At 43.8% G+C, this 15,221-nt stretch overlaps 2 protein-coding genes across 5 annotated transcripts in view; one reads left to right on the top strand and one right to left on the bottom strand.

The window, feature by feature from the left end:
* The window catches only part of LOC135915433 (isatin hydrolase-like), a 358,063-nt gene that overhangs the window by 207,474 nt on the left and 135,368 nt on the right, over window positions 1-15,221 (top strand). The gene's annotated exons all lie outside the window — the stretch shown is intronic.
* Window positions 7,004-15,221, bottom strand: part of LOC135915430 (sodium-coupled monocarboxylate transporter 1-like) — an 84,961-nt gene continuing 76,743 nt past the window's right edge. Inside the window, exons 12-18 of the mRNA XM_065448498.2 lie at window positions 14,039-14,148; window positions 13,606-13,673; window positions 12,925-13,011; window positions 10,504-10,664; window positions 9,135-9,232; window positions 8,133-8,263; window positions 7,004-7,477 (exon numbers count right to left, since the gene is read on the bottom strand). Coding sequence (XP_065304570.1) covers window positions 7,367-7,477; window positions 8,133-8,263; window positions 9,135-9,232; window positions 10,504-10,664; window positions 12,925-13,011; window positions 13,606-13,673; window positions 14,039-14,148 — 766 coding nt within the window. The 3' untranslated portion in view covers window positions 7,004-7,366. The remainder of the gene's footprint in view (window positions 7,478-8,132; window positions 8,264-9,134; window positions 9,233-10,503; window positions 10,665-12,924; window positions 13,012-13,605; window positions 13,674-14,038; window positions 14,149-15,221) is intronic.

The raw sequence follows: 15,221 nt of genomic DNA, 5'->3' as shown, positions 1-15,221 counted from the left end.
CAGTTTCGAGCGCACTCCGTACTGTTACGGCACGGCTGCTAATCCGTACACTCACCTTGCAAGCGCTGCTGCGACCATCAAACTGCTGCCTCCAGAGGCAATGTACAGGCACTGAACTTTCACCCCCTGTATGTTGTTTCAGTCTCTTGTATAGTTAGACGACATTGTGTCGGACATACGCATTGTATCTGACATGGTATCTGACATGAAACATATGTAGATATGGTTGAAGGTTGGGCGAGTTGGTTTGTCATTATTGCGCCCCGTCTCTTTTCTCTTCTTCTGCTCGTCTTTGGCGCCGTGCAAATAATATATGGATATATTTTTTTGAACATTTGCTTTCTGCAAACTGCAATCTTCGTCTCTATTTCTCTCTATCTCGCCCTACCGCTCTCCTTTTATTTTTATCACCCTTCCCCTCGCGCAGGGTAGCCAACCGGAACTGCCTCTGGTTAACATCCCTGCCTTTCTATGCATCCTTTTCTCCCTCTCTCTCTCTTTGCTGGGATTTCTTTTTTCAATGAGAAATAAAGAATGGGACGATTGAAGGCGGGACGTTACAGCAGCATTTCAGGGCACCCATCTGGTCACGTTTGTTCTTACATCGCAAGTGGGGACATACTTTCCGGGGACATATATCCCTGGGACATTATTTCCGGGGACTTTTTTTCCGGGGACTTTTTTTCGGGGACGTTTCTTCCGGAACCCAGAAAAATACACAGAGGTCAACATTTCTCGCAGGAAATTATCCTGCCATGTATTTGGTGAAGGAAGTACAGTGATTACATCGGATGGCTTGATTTTCTCGAGACATTAAACGAGGGGCATGTGCTAAAGGACAACGCTTCTGGGGTTGTTAACATGTTGTTCATTTTTATATTTTTTGTATACTTGAAAAGGGCGTAAAGGAGGGATACCTAGATACCTTGCAATGATGTCAACTGCTCCTTTTCACCCGTCATTGAGGGAAAACAAATATAATGGTAGGAAGGTCATTCAAAATTTCGAAGTGAAGAAATTTGGGTATCAACCAACCAACGAGCCAGCCTGCTGCGTTGGAGACCGTCGGTTGGGAGGGAGGGAGGCGAGAGCGTTATACAAATCCCTTTCTGTCTCTCTCGCTCTCTTTATATATATATATATATATGTTCCACGTGGTCGGCCTGTCACGCTTCATACGCACACACTTTCTCACTGTGACCTAACGCATTAAAAGCCAGGAACTCGCATTTCGAGATCCCGCCGCTAGTGATGGCAAGAATGCGACTAGCGATGGAAGAAGCCAAGACAAACCGTACTTGCAAGGAAGATTTGTGAAATCGGACTCGGAACACCCATTTTCGAAGGCGTGGCTGTGCCGCCGCCTGGCGCAGAAACGTGAAACGATAGCACGAAGCCAGTTAAAACGTGGTCTCCGAGATCTCGTACGCGGCGTAACGACCTCATTTTAAACCCTCTTCCTGGCCATGCCCGAGCGTAACTTAAAGCGCCGATCACGGATTCAGTAGTTCCATGTTGTCCTTATGGGAGGCGTGCGCAGCGCATTCAGGACTGCTCAAGATTCAGAGCGTAGTTTAGGTGCCTGCAGCTGGCAGTTTGCGCTTGTTCTTGCTATAATCTTCACTTTTCTCGCTCTGATTCCCTTGCCTTTTAGTCACATGGTTTAGTCACATGACAAACGGGCCCATAATCACAAAAACGCACGATAGAATTGTTCGTAAGAGCAAGTTCCCGCCCATCCTTACGTTGCACATCTTATAAAAGGCGGCCAGCCAATGGAAAAAGAACACCTACGAACGGGAATCCTTGGAAATTTGGCGCAAAATCCATATACGGGTGCGGGCAACGCACATCATGATATCCAGATAGGCGCTCTGCAAGCTTTAAATATATCGTATGCATATGTACTATGGCACATTCCGCTAGTTGTTTCGGGCACACCCTGCGGAGCGTCGACGCGCATTTAAAAAATTAGATAGGCCAGTATCCTAAAGAAAAGTTCTTACGCGAGAGACGCGCGTAAGAATGCAGAATAATATGCACGCAATGGCGTGCATATTATTAGCGAAGGCAGCCATCCATCGAGAAACAGTACTCACGAATTACTAGAGCCCTCATCCTCTTTCGCCGGGACAGGGCAGCTTTATCTCTCTCTCTCACTCCCCCGATACAAAACTCCCGATACAGCTTTCTGTTGCTCAACACGTGCTCCGTAAATGTGTTTTTCTGAGCGTGAAAGAAGCTCGCGAATACACGCAAGATTGCCGCGCGACGGGCCGCTGGAGGCAGTTTCCTTGTATTCGCGATTTTCTTTTATGGAGCACTTTCCTTTTCTGAGCACATTTCTAAAACACTTTTATGACGCAGGTGTTGAGCAACATAAAACTGTATCGGGAGTTTTTCATGTCGCTCTGCAATTTTCTCATTGACACTTTTCGTCTAACTATAATATTTGGGAAGTTGATTAATTATTGAAGAGTAATTATGTAACTAGACGGAATGCAAAAAATAATCCGAGTATTTCCAAGCGACGCCAAACAAAATTACCTTGGTTCTGTCCAGCTACGTGGCATATACATACTTTAAGATCTTGGTGCATGACAGCTGGGGCACCTTATATAGCGTCAAAAAAGGCGGAATAAGGTTATCAACGTCCTTTGGATGTGTAGTACAGTTTCATTGTCGTTTTGCATGAACGTTCGACCACGTGGTCTTCAGAGAGTGCTGTGCGAGCGTGCAGCACTCTCTGAAGACCGTGTGGTCTAACCTGTCATTAGCATGCTTGCCGTTAGAATGCTGTAGAAGTCATAGATGCTTGTTTGCAGAGAACTGGGACCGAATTCGAGAAGGTATTAGTTAGCAAACGTTATATTCAATAAGCCGGCTTCCTTCGTTAATAACATAGCCGATATCGCGACTGCCTGGCAGCTGCCCTGCGAACAGTTCTAATGGGAGTCTTGAGGGCACTTCTGTAAATGCGGGCATATGGCGGGGAGAGGAGGGGGCGACGTAAAGATTGTTTAGTCGCAACCGCTTAGTTAATTACCCGATTCCAGTGAAAAACCGTAGAATGCTCTTCACTCGAGTGTGTGTGTGACGATGGAAAGAAAGGAGGTGTACGCTCACTAATGCGGTGCTGATAAGAACATTTATGCGAAGTCCATCGTTGGCATCGCACATTCTGCGTGCGGTAAAGGAGCATTTCACTGAAAAAAGTAGTAATAAATTGTAGAATTTTACGTGCCGGAACCGCGATCTGATTATGACGCACACCGGATTAATTCTGATCACCCGGGGTTCTTTAGCATGCACCTAAATCTTAAGTAGACGAACGCTTACTTATGTATGTATGTATGTATGTATGTATGTATGTATGTATGTATGTATGTATGTATGTATGTATGTATGTATGTATGTATGTATGTATGTATGTATGTATGTATGTATGTATGTATGTATGTATGTATGTATGTATGTATGTATGTATGTATGTATGTATGTATGTATGTATGTATGTATGTATGTATGTATGTATGTATGTATGTATGTATGTATGTATGTATGTATGTATGTATGTATGTATGTATGTATGTATGTATGTATGTATGTATGTATGTATGTATGTATGTATGTATGTATGTATGTATGTATGTATGTATGTATGTATGTATGTATGTATGTATCATTTCGCCCATGCCGAAATGCGGCATGGGCGAAATGGCCAGGAATCCGAAATACGACCTCATGTTTATCAGCGCAACTCCGTAGCCTCTAAGCCTCTGCAGTGGGTAGGAGCATTTCGAGCTTCTGAAAGTTCATGATCTGTAATTTACAACATTCTAACATGCAAATCCTAGCCCTCTTCCTCGATCAATTGCGACGAAAAAAATCACAATTAACATTATTCGCAAAGATGAATACGCTTTTTGTTTGCGGTCATATATTCTTCTACTTATCGGAGCCACGTTGTGGCGCGGGCAACACAGTTCGATCACTTCGTGGCTCATTCCTTGAAGTTGATTGATGTTCTATTTCGGGAAAACAAGAACGTTAGCTGTTACACACTTAGTTGTTCCATGAATAAGAACGACCAACATTAAAACATTGCTGAACAGTTTATTTTTTCGTCAGCTTAAAAATAACGTATATACAAAAAGTAATTATTGATTGATAGTGCTCGATGTACGAATGGTGCGATGTGGGCGAAGTTCGAGTGGTTCGTCGAGGGCGGCCTGCAAGAGTGCTCTAGCACTTTCAATTCAGCACAAGCAACGGCAGAACCGCAAAACAACATTATCAACAGCAACCAACAACGTGGATTGTCACTTTTCCTGGTTCTACTATATTCGCTGTTTCTATATAGAGAAAGCATCTGAACAGTATAGAAGGTACGTTATAAAACAACAATATCTTCCTAACAACATTCAAGGGGCACTAAATAATATATTTTATATTCCGTGCCTCTTTATTATACTATATACATCGACTCAATACTGGCCGCGCTGTGACTGTATTTGCAATGTGCAGCAGTCAAAACACTCATTTTTGGTTCGCAACAGATGTCTCGCTTGAGCATACATTGAAGATCTACTACAACAGTCAAAGAGGTTGTATAATATGCCATTGTAGGAACTTGCGGTTGCCCAAGCCAAAAATGAGGTCCTATATAATAAGGCATGAATATGGAGTGTAACTGAGAGTATCATAATAAAACTGACTCTGAAAGTCTCCTAAAAAGCAAACAGTAGCTTGACAAAATATGATTGAACTTTGAGTAGCGTTGCCCTAACAGGGCACTTGTTTTGTGATTCTCCCAGCTCAACAAGCAAGCTCACTTTGCACATTAGTGTGAGAAAGAAAAAACACTAATCAGTTTAGACCGATGAAATATTCTTTTAAAACATTATTTCCGTTAATTTAGAGGCAGGAGGTTGATTACAAGAAGAGAGAATGGACAAATTCCCCCTTTTTTTAAAATTTCGCGCCAAAAAGCTCAGCGCCGGTACCTTGGCGTGACGTCATGAATTCCGTAATTTTTGTATGTGCGTTTATGTCGTTGTGGTGCCGCAAAAGCTTTCGAAACATGCTAAGTTCAGTTTTTGGCTTCTTTAGAATGGTGCAATCTAATGCCCCGACAAATGACATGGTGTCGCAGTGAGCTATAGTGCGGGAACTTGAAGGCGGCGTCACTATCCTGCTTTCACTCTTGTTTCTTTTCTGAATTATCGAGCCGATAAAAATGCTTTTCTTTTTCGGTATTGCGAAAAGATTACCTTCTCTCGACATCTCAACCACATATTTTTGTGTTTGTAGTTCCTCCAAAAACAGTAATGTATCTCGCTATGCGCTCGCTTAAATCTTCTTTCGTTGCTAAAATAAAGTTCGCTGTTCCTACTGTAAGATGAGGTTTTCACGATCACTGTTTGGTATTAGTACCCACACAGTCTAATCACTAGGCGGAGTACAGCGAAAGAGTAACGTTACGATATATCCTACAATTTTCGCATGCCGTGTAGTAGTCAAGTATGTTAGATACAGGTGTCCGGAATACATGAACATAATAAAAGCAAAAAATACAAAACAAACTCAACTATTTCTTTTATAAGAAAGTAGGCAGCTAGAACAAAATTTTAAAAGAGAGAATGTGCGAGATCCTGGCATCAGGGATTGAGATATGCAAGTGACTATAATGCATTAAATAGAGAGTGCAAAGAAAATAAAATAAGACGGAAAGAAAGAGAGAAACATTGCGAAATGTCCTGGCCTTCACTCACAAGTGCTCTTGTACCTTGTATCCTTTTCACTAGTTCTCAAACGGTTAACTTCTTTTTTCATACCGATAGCATTCTCTTGATGCTGGTTTAATAGAGTACAGATAGGAATTAACAGCATGAAAAAAGAAAAACTAATATTAACGTAGCCGCACGTAATTTAGTTGTGTACTGTCCTGCCCTATTTAATTTTGCCATTTCGAAGCTATTTGGTGTAGCATTTGACTGCAGTATTATTTGGTAAGTAAATGCCCTCCTGCAAGCGCAATGACTAGTAAATAATCATAAGTTAATCGTGACCTTTATACAGATGGATTGCGTTTGGCAGTGAAACCTGTCGCAAAGCGCAATCACCTGTCAATGAGACAACTTGTGTGCTTGGTGAGGTGAATGTATGTTAGTTCAATAAGCGGTAAAATGTCGCACCAACAGTGAATAAATAGCTGAGGGGCAGCCTTATCCAGTCGTTACGTTCGTCTGTGGATCGCATCTCTTTGGGCACACAGCTGATGGGCACATAGCTGACCCTGGCTGTTTAAGGAAGCGGACTCGAGATTTAGGGAAAAAAAGATTCGAGCGATAATACTTCCGAAAATTGGGGATCACTTATGTCCTTGCAATCTATATGGACACTATTCACATGCCATCCACAAAGTTCGTCTACAGAGCTAGTTCGCGTGAAGGCTAGAGCTGGCAATAACATCCTCGCTTAACGATACAGTGAAACAGAACTATGAAAAAAAGCAAGAACCAATCTCGAAAGCGCATATAAAATTTCTTGCGTGCTATGGCTTCTGATGAGGGCCGTGGAAAAGAAAGAAAACTGAGACCAGACTTAAAGTTGGCAGTGCAATCAGCTTGCACAATGGATGGATGACCAACACATTAAGATTGGAACTGCTTCAGCGCATTTAAGAGAATAGTTGCAATCCTTAAGTTTTTCGAATGTCCCGTTTACTTTAGTTCGTGCACTGACGTTTTATAGAAACTTATTTGTCTCCAGTTTCGCGCCTTAAAAGCCGTAAGCTTCTGTACTTAAGTAGAATATTCAGATTTGCTCGCTTCGAAAGGGTACCTGGCCAGGTCTCGTGGCAGTCTCGTTGTGCCAAAAGTATCCCAGTTACACTGAGTACTGAGAAGGATAACATGACAATTTCATGACGGAAAGTGACAGGAAGCGTTCGGTGTATCTCAACGCTGGACAAATAGGTACTTTTGAGATGATGTTGTGCAATGAAGAGAAAAAAAAAACGGCAGTAAGATCTCCTTCGAGCTACGTCGAAAACGTGCAGCAAAAACCTGGAAGTATTCTCGTTTCCCACAGTATAGTGATCCCCGAAAGGAGGCTGAGTAAAAGATCGTAAAGCGAGACACTGCGTCTATAGGGTTGCCAGATGCCACCTACAGTATTTGGTCGTTGCCAGAAAACGACAGCCCCGAATCATTTCTTTCTTTTTGCACCGACTCCACTGCAAGACGTGCAACATATTTTGCGAGAGTGCTATGTACATTTACAATTCGAGGCAGATGAACCGAGGTATGCACAAACGACGTAAACAGTTCGTCAGCCTTAAATATCACAGTCTTTTCGACGCCTACATGGCCGTGTGTTCCGCGCCGTCGTCATTGGTCATAGCATAGTTCACGTGACCGTTGGTGTAGCCGACGATCTCGCGGAGTTTCTCCGGTTTCTCGGCGGTCGTGTCCTGAAAGAAGAAATGGGGCGTGTGTATGCAAATATAGTGACCGGTATCGACTCAGCTGCAGCTAACATAATTACAGAGTAAGGTGAGTATTTTTTTTCATTTACTTATTCAGTGTGGTAGGACTTTAAACTTAGCTAAGCTTGGATCTGGCGCCTCCACATCTCTGTCGCTCTCTCGTTACTTCGCTGCAACGATGGAGTGCCTCGAGGGACGGCTTCTGGACATTTCCATTGGGGAAAGGGAAAACTTCCTCTCTGGACTGTTACGCGAGTAATTAAATGCACGCGCTGCAAAGATTTCGTGTGGTGCTCGCGCGTAAGGTCCAGAGCGCATTATGGCGACATCCGGGAAGCAGCACTGGCACCACCGGCTGCTTCAGCTACAAGAGGCGCTGCTTTAGCATCTTGCTTCAATCAGCGTGCCGTAAATGTTATCTACGCGAACTTTAGCGTATGGAGCGATCAAACGGCTTCGCTATGACTCGTTAGCTGTGACCGACCAGATTTACGCAAAGTACTCGTGCATTAGGGCGTCATATGTTGCTGCTCTTCTAAATCAGTAGTATGGCCGAAATATAATTTGTTTTTATGTTCCCTTCATTTCTTTAGGCGTCCTGATTATTTTAGTATTATCGAGGCGTCACTCACTCACTTACCTCCACCTTTACGGGCACGCATTTTTGTTCCTTGGTGCACTGTTGTTCCTGCTTTGTCCTCGTCCTCATGTAGAACTCCCTAATTCCCGGCGCTAACAGGCTTGGATCTACATCAGCCGAGTTCTTTGTACCTGTGTGGGAACATGAAAACGACAGTCGCTTTTTTTTTTCCAGCTAGAGTGCAGATATGGTCGTGGTCCTTTAAATAAGGTACATTAGCTGCCTTTAGTACAGGCATTCTCAGTAACAGTATTCTAACATAGGTAAGCTAGAACAAGTTGATCCAGTGCGGGTCGCACTTCTCAATCCTTGCGTTGGCCATGCCGTTTTGCTTCTGAGCACGAGTCTGAGGAGTTTTCTGAGCGCGAGTCTCCGCTACGGCGGCCGCATTCCGATCGAGATGGAAGGCAGCAACTGAACTCCGTCCGATCGTGCACCGCATTTTAGGCGCAGATAAAAAAAAAATTGTGGGCAATTAAAAAATTAAAATCACGTTCTCGTGACGCCTGCTGCATGAAGGACGTTCCACGTCCGCCGCCAAGGTCTGTGAGTGGCGGCGCTGGGTAACACTTCCAGGGTTCTACTAGGACACATAAATACCCAAGAAAGTGGATGGGAAAACAGCGCCGCGGTAGCTCAATTGGTAGAGCATCGCACGCGAAATGCGAAGGTTGTAGGTTCGATTCCCACCTGCGGCAAGTTGTTTTTTCATCCACTTCATTTTCCATTAATTTATCGTTTCATTACTTCATTTATTAAGCACAAGTAATTTCCCCTATGTTGTCCTTGGTGTCAGTGTTTGTTGGCTTCTTATGATGTGACTAATAAAAATCGGGCCCCTGGGTTAACCGCCTTTCTTCTCATATATATATATAGTGAACGCGGCATGACGTAGTTTCGCAAGCATAAGGTCTACTTAATTTGACGGCCATTTTCCTGTGACTTGACATTTTCGTCGCAAGTCGCACCACTGGAAGCCATTGCAAAGACATTAGTACTCACCACGAATAAGCGTGACAAATACAGCTACGAAGATTGTGGAGAAGAAGCTGATTGCTGGGATCCACATGTACGACACGTGGTACAGGTCGTATAGGCCACTGAAAACAAGAAACAAACGAAACATGGTTTACACATTAGTGAGTGTAGAGGGCTGGCATGTCTGATGAGCAAACAAACTTGGAACGGTAAACGGCACACCACGTTTTGCGCAGTGTTCAGTAGGTTAGTCTGTCTAGATTTATACATTCGGATGAAATTGCAAATGTCGGACACAATTGTGTCCAGCTTGTTCGCAAACAAAAAACTGTTCAATGTTTAAAATGGGAGTACAAGAGATAACACGAGAGCATTCCAGCAATACAGCACTTTTTGCAAATGTTTGTGAAGAACAATAGAAAAGAAAACAGCAACATGACGGCACGTTCTGAAGTTTCTTCGATTGGTCATACGTGCGCATTTGGCTATACTGCACAACGTACACACGAACTGTTTCTGCGGGCACTGTCATGCAGCCCGCAAAGGCGTTCCTAGTGTTACACAGTGTCACCGTACAATCCTATACGTCACACAGTGTACAGTCACAATTTGTCAGAAAGTCCCATACGTGTCTTTTAAGTACCGCATCGCGCTGATGTTCACGTACGCTAGTTTCCAAAGATCTTGTTTTCTGTCATTGGGCATACCCTGGCCCCTCCCCCAGTACAAGGTAGCCATCCGGAGATAATCACTGGTTAACCTCCCTGTCTTTCCTTTGCCTTTCTCTCTCTCTCTCTGTACAATGTAAGCCAAAATAGTCCCTAAAAAGTCTGTAAGTGCATTAATATATGAGAAATTACAACTCAAGCCATTAAAATCATGAGAGGAAATGTTGTACCGAGGCAGAAGATGTTCACCGAGGGTACTGGCAGTATTCACTCCTAGAAACAACAACGCTACTATCATTGACCAATAAGTAAACAAATACAAATAATCGGATACGCGCGACTTCTCCGCTCTTTCAAGTTCGTGTTATCGCTGCTAAAATATTTTGTATTAAAACACACATACACAGCGAGAGGGGAATAGGGAAGAAGCAGGCTGGCAACTGCCACCGAGAGGGGCACCCTGCCTGCTCTTTAGGAAAGAGGGGATAGAAAAGGAGGTTGGATTAAGGAGAAGGGAAGTAAAGAAGAAAGAAACAGCAATATGACTGGCCGCAAAGACGAAAGCAAAGCAAGGCACGAAAGTCGCCCTAATGACAGAAGGATGTAAAAAAAAAAAAGCAACTATAGCACATTGATTGTTACTAGCAGTGCGAACATCGTTCGTAAATGAACGAACAAACAAACGCAGCGCTGTCACGTCTATCGTTCCTATCAGCATATCTCACCCGGAGAGGTATGTTCGCTGAGGAGGCACTTTGAGCGTGTAGTTGAAGGCGCAGGCTTCAACCGTGGTGCGCGCGATCACAGGCTGCCGAGGGTAGACCATGCCACCGATGGCCACCCAGAAGGACAATGCCATGCCCGTTAACATGGACATGATAACGGTCTGCAGAAAAAATATGAGTGAAAGAGTGCCGGTGCCTATCAGCTATGTACACTGCGAACAAACCTGTCAGTACAGTACAGTACAGTACAGTACAGTACAGTACAGTACAGTACAGTACAGTACAGTACAGTACAGTACAGTACAGTACAGTACAGTACAGTACAGTACAGTACAGTACAGTACAGTACAGTACAGTACAGTGCAGTACAGTATGCACAGTACAGTGCACAACGTCGTGCTCATATTTGCCAAATGGTGTCTCCATGAGCATGCCGGCATGCGAATACACTGAAGAATACTAAGACTCAGACATGGACGCCCTGTTCTAATGCCAACTTTCTTGTCTGTAGCCGATGACACCATACACCCCAATGCCGGTAGAAGGTTTTGACCCTATGTATACGTATTGCTCTTACTCTATGCTACAGGAGAAGATACAGGATAAGTGGAAAGAGGCAGCGTTATACTGGTTACGTCATGGCACTCAGTCGGTGCTCGACGACCGCGCGCGAAACTATACGAACTGCAATGATTGACTGTGCCCTGCTTATCTGCCGGCATAAAAGTGTCAGCCGCAGCGTATACTTCATACAGACGTTCTTGCTCCTCCGTTTTCGATAGCGGGTATGTTCGAGCAATCGTCGTATGCACAATGCGCGCATCCTGATTCGGGTGCCACTTCTTAGCAGCATCGGCAAGTTAATTTCGTATTGCTGTATGCCCGCGCTGAAACTGCAGCCGAAATCCATTCAGTGCGTGGCCTATTGGTTGCCGGCTGTGCATGAAATGCAGTTCGGTCGTGAATACATCGCGAGCATTGCGTGCAGTGAAGTCGATGCGCTGAATATAGGACGAAGTATTGGTTTCAGTTATTACCGGTTTATGTAGTATCCGTTTATGTATGCGAACGTTTCATGGCGCCACCTTTGTGGAGTTAAAAATAAAAGAAGCGCAGCTCCAAACAAATGTGTTTTCTTTACCTTTTTTTTTATAAAATGCGTATATTTAAATAGGAAGATCAGCTACTGAGAAATAACCAATGGCCTGTAACCATCTTGCGGTTCTCTTTCTCTCTCTCTCTCTCTCTCTTGCATCCCGAAAACATGCGTATGGTCAACCCTTTCACAATTAGCCGCGTATGCCTAGTTTCGCAGCCGCATCCTTCCAATTATTTTTTTCTACCGCGTGATTCACGCACTTGCAGTATCATTCAACCACGCTTAGCGAGCGTGACTTTGACGCCGTCCTGGGAAGCTGCGCATCCGATTCTGCAACGGTCTCGGCAATGCGTGTTTTCTTGTTGGTGTCGCCGGCAATTTCACAGCGATAGTGCTTTTTCTCGTTGGTTGCGTCTTTGTTGCTTTATACTCCTTGAAAGAAGTCATGCGGAACGTGAGACAAGTTACTCCAAGGTCATAACCGATATGCAAAGCCAATGACTGTGCGTTATAGTGCCACGCACCTACTGAACTATAAGCCATTAATGTATGTTTCCTCATGTTTTTCACTGCGACGAAGTAGGTAAGGCCATGTTGTGAGGTAGGTTTTGTATACTCGAGGTAGAGCTGAGAAGTCCTTGAAGGGTGAGTAAGTGCCGCAACTGCTACGGCTTTCGTCGGAATTCTGTCGTTATATTTCACATAAGATAACGCTGATCAACAGTGCTAAAACAAGGGCTGTCGCAGGCTAAGTTCAAGTTTAGACAAGGATTACTTGTGAGGACAAATAATACCGACCACCTATTCCTGCCGTTCGTCATCGGAATGACTTGCCACAATACGATGTCTCCGAAATAAACTGTAACACATTTGTTCAAAAGCTGAATAGCTTATGCTGAAATGTTGAATAGCTTTTGAACATCGGTTGACCATCCTGTTCTAATTCCCGTGTCTAGTGCCTTTAATTACTTCTTGATTTGCGTACACGTATGTTCGCTTACATATGCATTTGCTTTCGTAGTTTTACTGTTAGCTTATGTACAGTTTTTTTTTCGTTTACAATAATTTCTTTATGTAACACCTGGAAAGGGCATTTAGGGTTTGTCAATAAAGAACAAACATTTGGAATTTATTCCTGCCTGGATTACAACGTTAATTGTCATTGAACTGCGAAATAATTAGGCACTTACAGGACGAACGCGCCCCAGGCCTCGAATTTCTGTAATGCGCGTCCATTGAGTTATGGTTAGTTATATCGCACACTGTGAAAGAATAGGAAATGAAATCGCGAATCGTTGGTCGCTCAAAGCCAAAATACTCACCCTGCTTTCGGACCATGGAAATAAGAGACCGAGGAAGAATATGCCTCCGGAAGCGCCTACGAAGCACCCGGTCGTGACGAAAGTTGCCTGGGAGCAAAAGTGGGACTCACATTCACATACGGTCTTGCACTGTAGTACAAATCGACGCAAATGACGTATGTGCATGGTGGATGTGCAAATGTAGAATTGTAGATAAATAAAAATAGAGTATGTGAGTTATGCCTACGCTGGCAGGGCTGTGGAGACGCGTTACAGTCTCAACTGCATCAACCTCTCTGGGACCATTCGTTCAACCCTTCCCATACTTGAGAAAAGTTGTGCTTTTACCAAGATGTTCGGCCATGGTAACTCAGATGTTATCTCCCAGTACACTTGAATAAAAATGTTTGTTATAATTACGTGACATTTAACAAATTGTATAAAGGTAGAAATTAGTGCTATTTGGTCAGACATACGCTGGGAGACTGATTAGTGCTAAAAGGACAAAGACGGACATGAATTACGAAGTATGAAGTGCTTCATACACGAACTATGAAGTGGCGCCGTGCGTTGTATTTCATGTCTGTCCCTTTTGTCCTGTTAGTGCTGCTCAGTTTCTAGTTTTAGCAAATGAATACGACGTGTTGATGAATTGGAGATTATCTTCACCAACTGCAAAGCAGCGCATTCAGACTGACTCACCGAAAGGATGGAAGGCAGTGTGCCTGCGAGAAATGCGATGACCACCGTGAGGAGACCGTAGGTGGCAGCTGAAATGGAAGCAGAAATCATGTTCCGGATGGCCTCAACTATAACAAACGTTCAAGGGCCCGTACAAGAAAATTATCTTACATGAAAAAATTATTTACACAGGCGTTCATGCGACTGCCGCTCATACCGATAGGCACGATAGCATACGATCCCCCCACGGCGATCACAGATCGTGCATTGCATTTATACGCGAGAGAAAATTTGCGAATACGGGCGCAAGTGCGGAGTGTGTGTTACCCTCGCATTACGTCACCGAGTTTGGTCTGATAATTTTAGTACAAATGAACTGGTACCAATGCTGGAATAAAGTTCAACTGCGACAGGGTATATAAAAGATCGACTATACGATAACTTCTACACGCACCTATCGCCTTCGTTGCCCACATGACACCCCTGGGAGACAACTTGAGCTTTGGCTTTAGGAAATCCTCCCACGTGATGGCGGCCAAGGCGTTGTAGCCAGACGACATGGTGCTGAAATAAAGACATTAGAAAGCGGTTCAGTCTCATCTCACGGAAAAAAAATACGGTGAACTGATGGACTCGAAACGTGCCAGTGTTAGCCAGCGCCAATCATGAAGCCCGGCCATGGCGGCGGATATGGAACAATGAAGGAAGAGAAAACATTAGGAGAGAGCGTCATTTGAAAACATTGAAACTTAGTCATAAAAAAATATGAAAGAGATGTAGACCTTCGTCACATGATAGACAAGTGGTAGCTTCTATAGTCACTTCGGGTTGGGTGCGTCTACTACGGTGGTTTCATATCGCCTATTCTAAAATGAGTTGAAATTATCAAGCAAATGTGCAATAGATGAAAGTGCGCTTCTGCTCATATGACGAACCTTAAAGAGTGCGTGAGAAAGTTGGACCACGCTCGGGCGTACTTATTGCACGGGCTTGCAATCGAGAGCGCTGGTGACTCCACTATACCGTTGCGGTAAGCGCAAGTGATGGCTTGGAAATTTTGTAATCAAGCACCAAACGCAGAAGCTTTCCATGAGTTCTCCTCATGTTTGAAGGCAGCACACTTGATGCGCTATGCGCGACCAGTGCGGCAGCAGAAAACGGCCTGCTTTTTCTTCTCCGTGCTTGTGACTGTGACGGCAGGCGCCACTAATGTTTCCACGAACCAAACAACCACTTCAGTTGTCCCGTTTTCCTTTTTAGCTGCACCAAGCTTTTAACATTTGCCTTTGGCAAATAGCATAATTCTAGCCCAATTACTCGATGAGGTGGCCATTACTTCTATGAGAAATCAAAATGATTATTTGAATAATTAACATAATTGCGTATTTATATTTTTTTTTTACCGTATTCGTTGCCGGGTTACCAAGCCTTTTTGTACACGCGTCCAAGCAGAACAGGAGGAGGCGTCGCAGTTGATTTTTTTTTCCTTTTTTAAGCTGAAGTGATCTTTCTGCGCTTGAACACACCTGTTTTCTTTTTTTTTGTGATTCCATTATCGGTTCACCGACCTCTGAGTTTCAATGCGCGGCTTCCTTTATCCGAACTTGATTCTACATTGTCATGCTTATCAATTGAAT

The sequence above is a fragment of the Dermacentor albipictus genome, chromosome 4, assembly GCF_038994185.2.
Source record: "Dermacentor albipictus isolate Rhodes 1998 colony chromosome 4, USDA_Dalb.pri_finalv2, whole genome shotgun sequence".
In the NCBI taxonomy this organism is placed as follows: domain Eukaryota; kingdom Metazoa; phylum Arthropoda; class Arachnida; order Ixodida; family Ixodidae; genus Dermacentor; species Dermacentor albipictus.
Note: the sequence above shows the minus strand (reverse complement) of the source record. Positions and strands in the feature narration are given on the sequence as shown.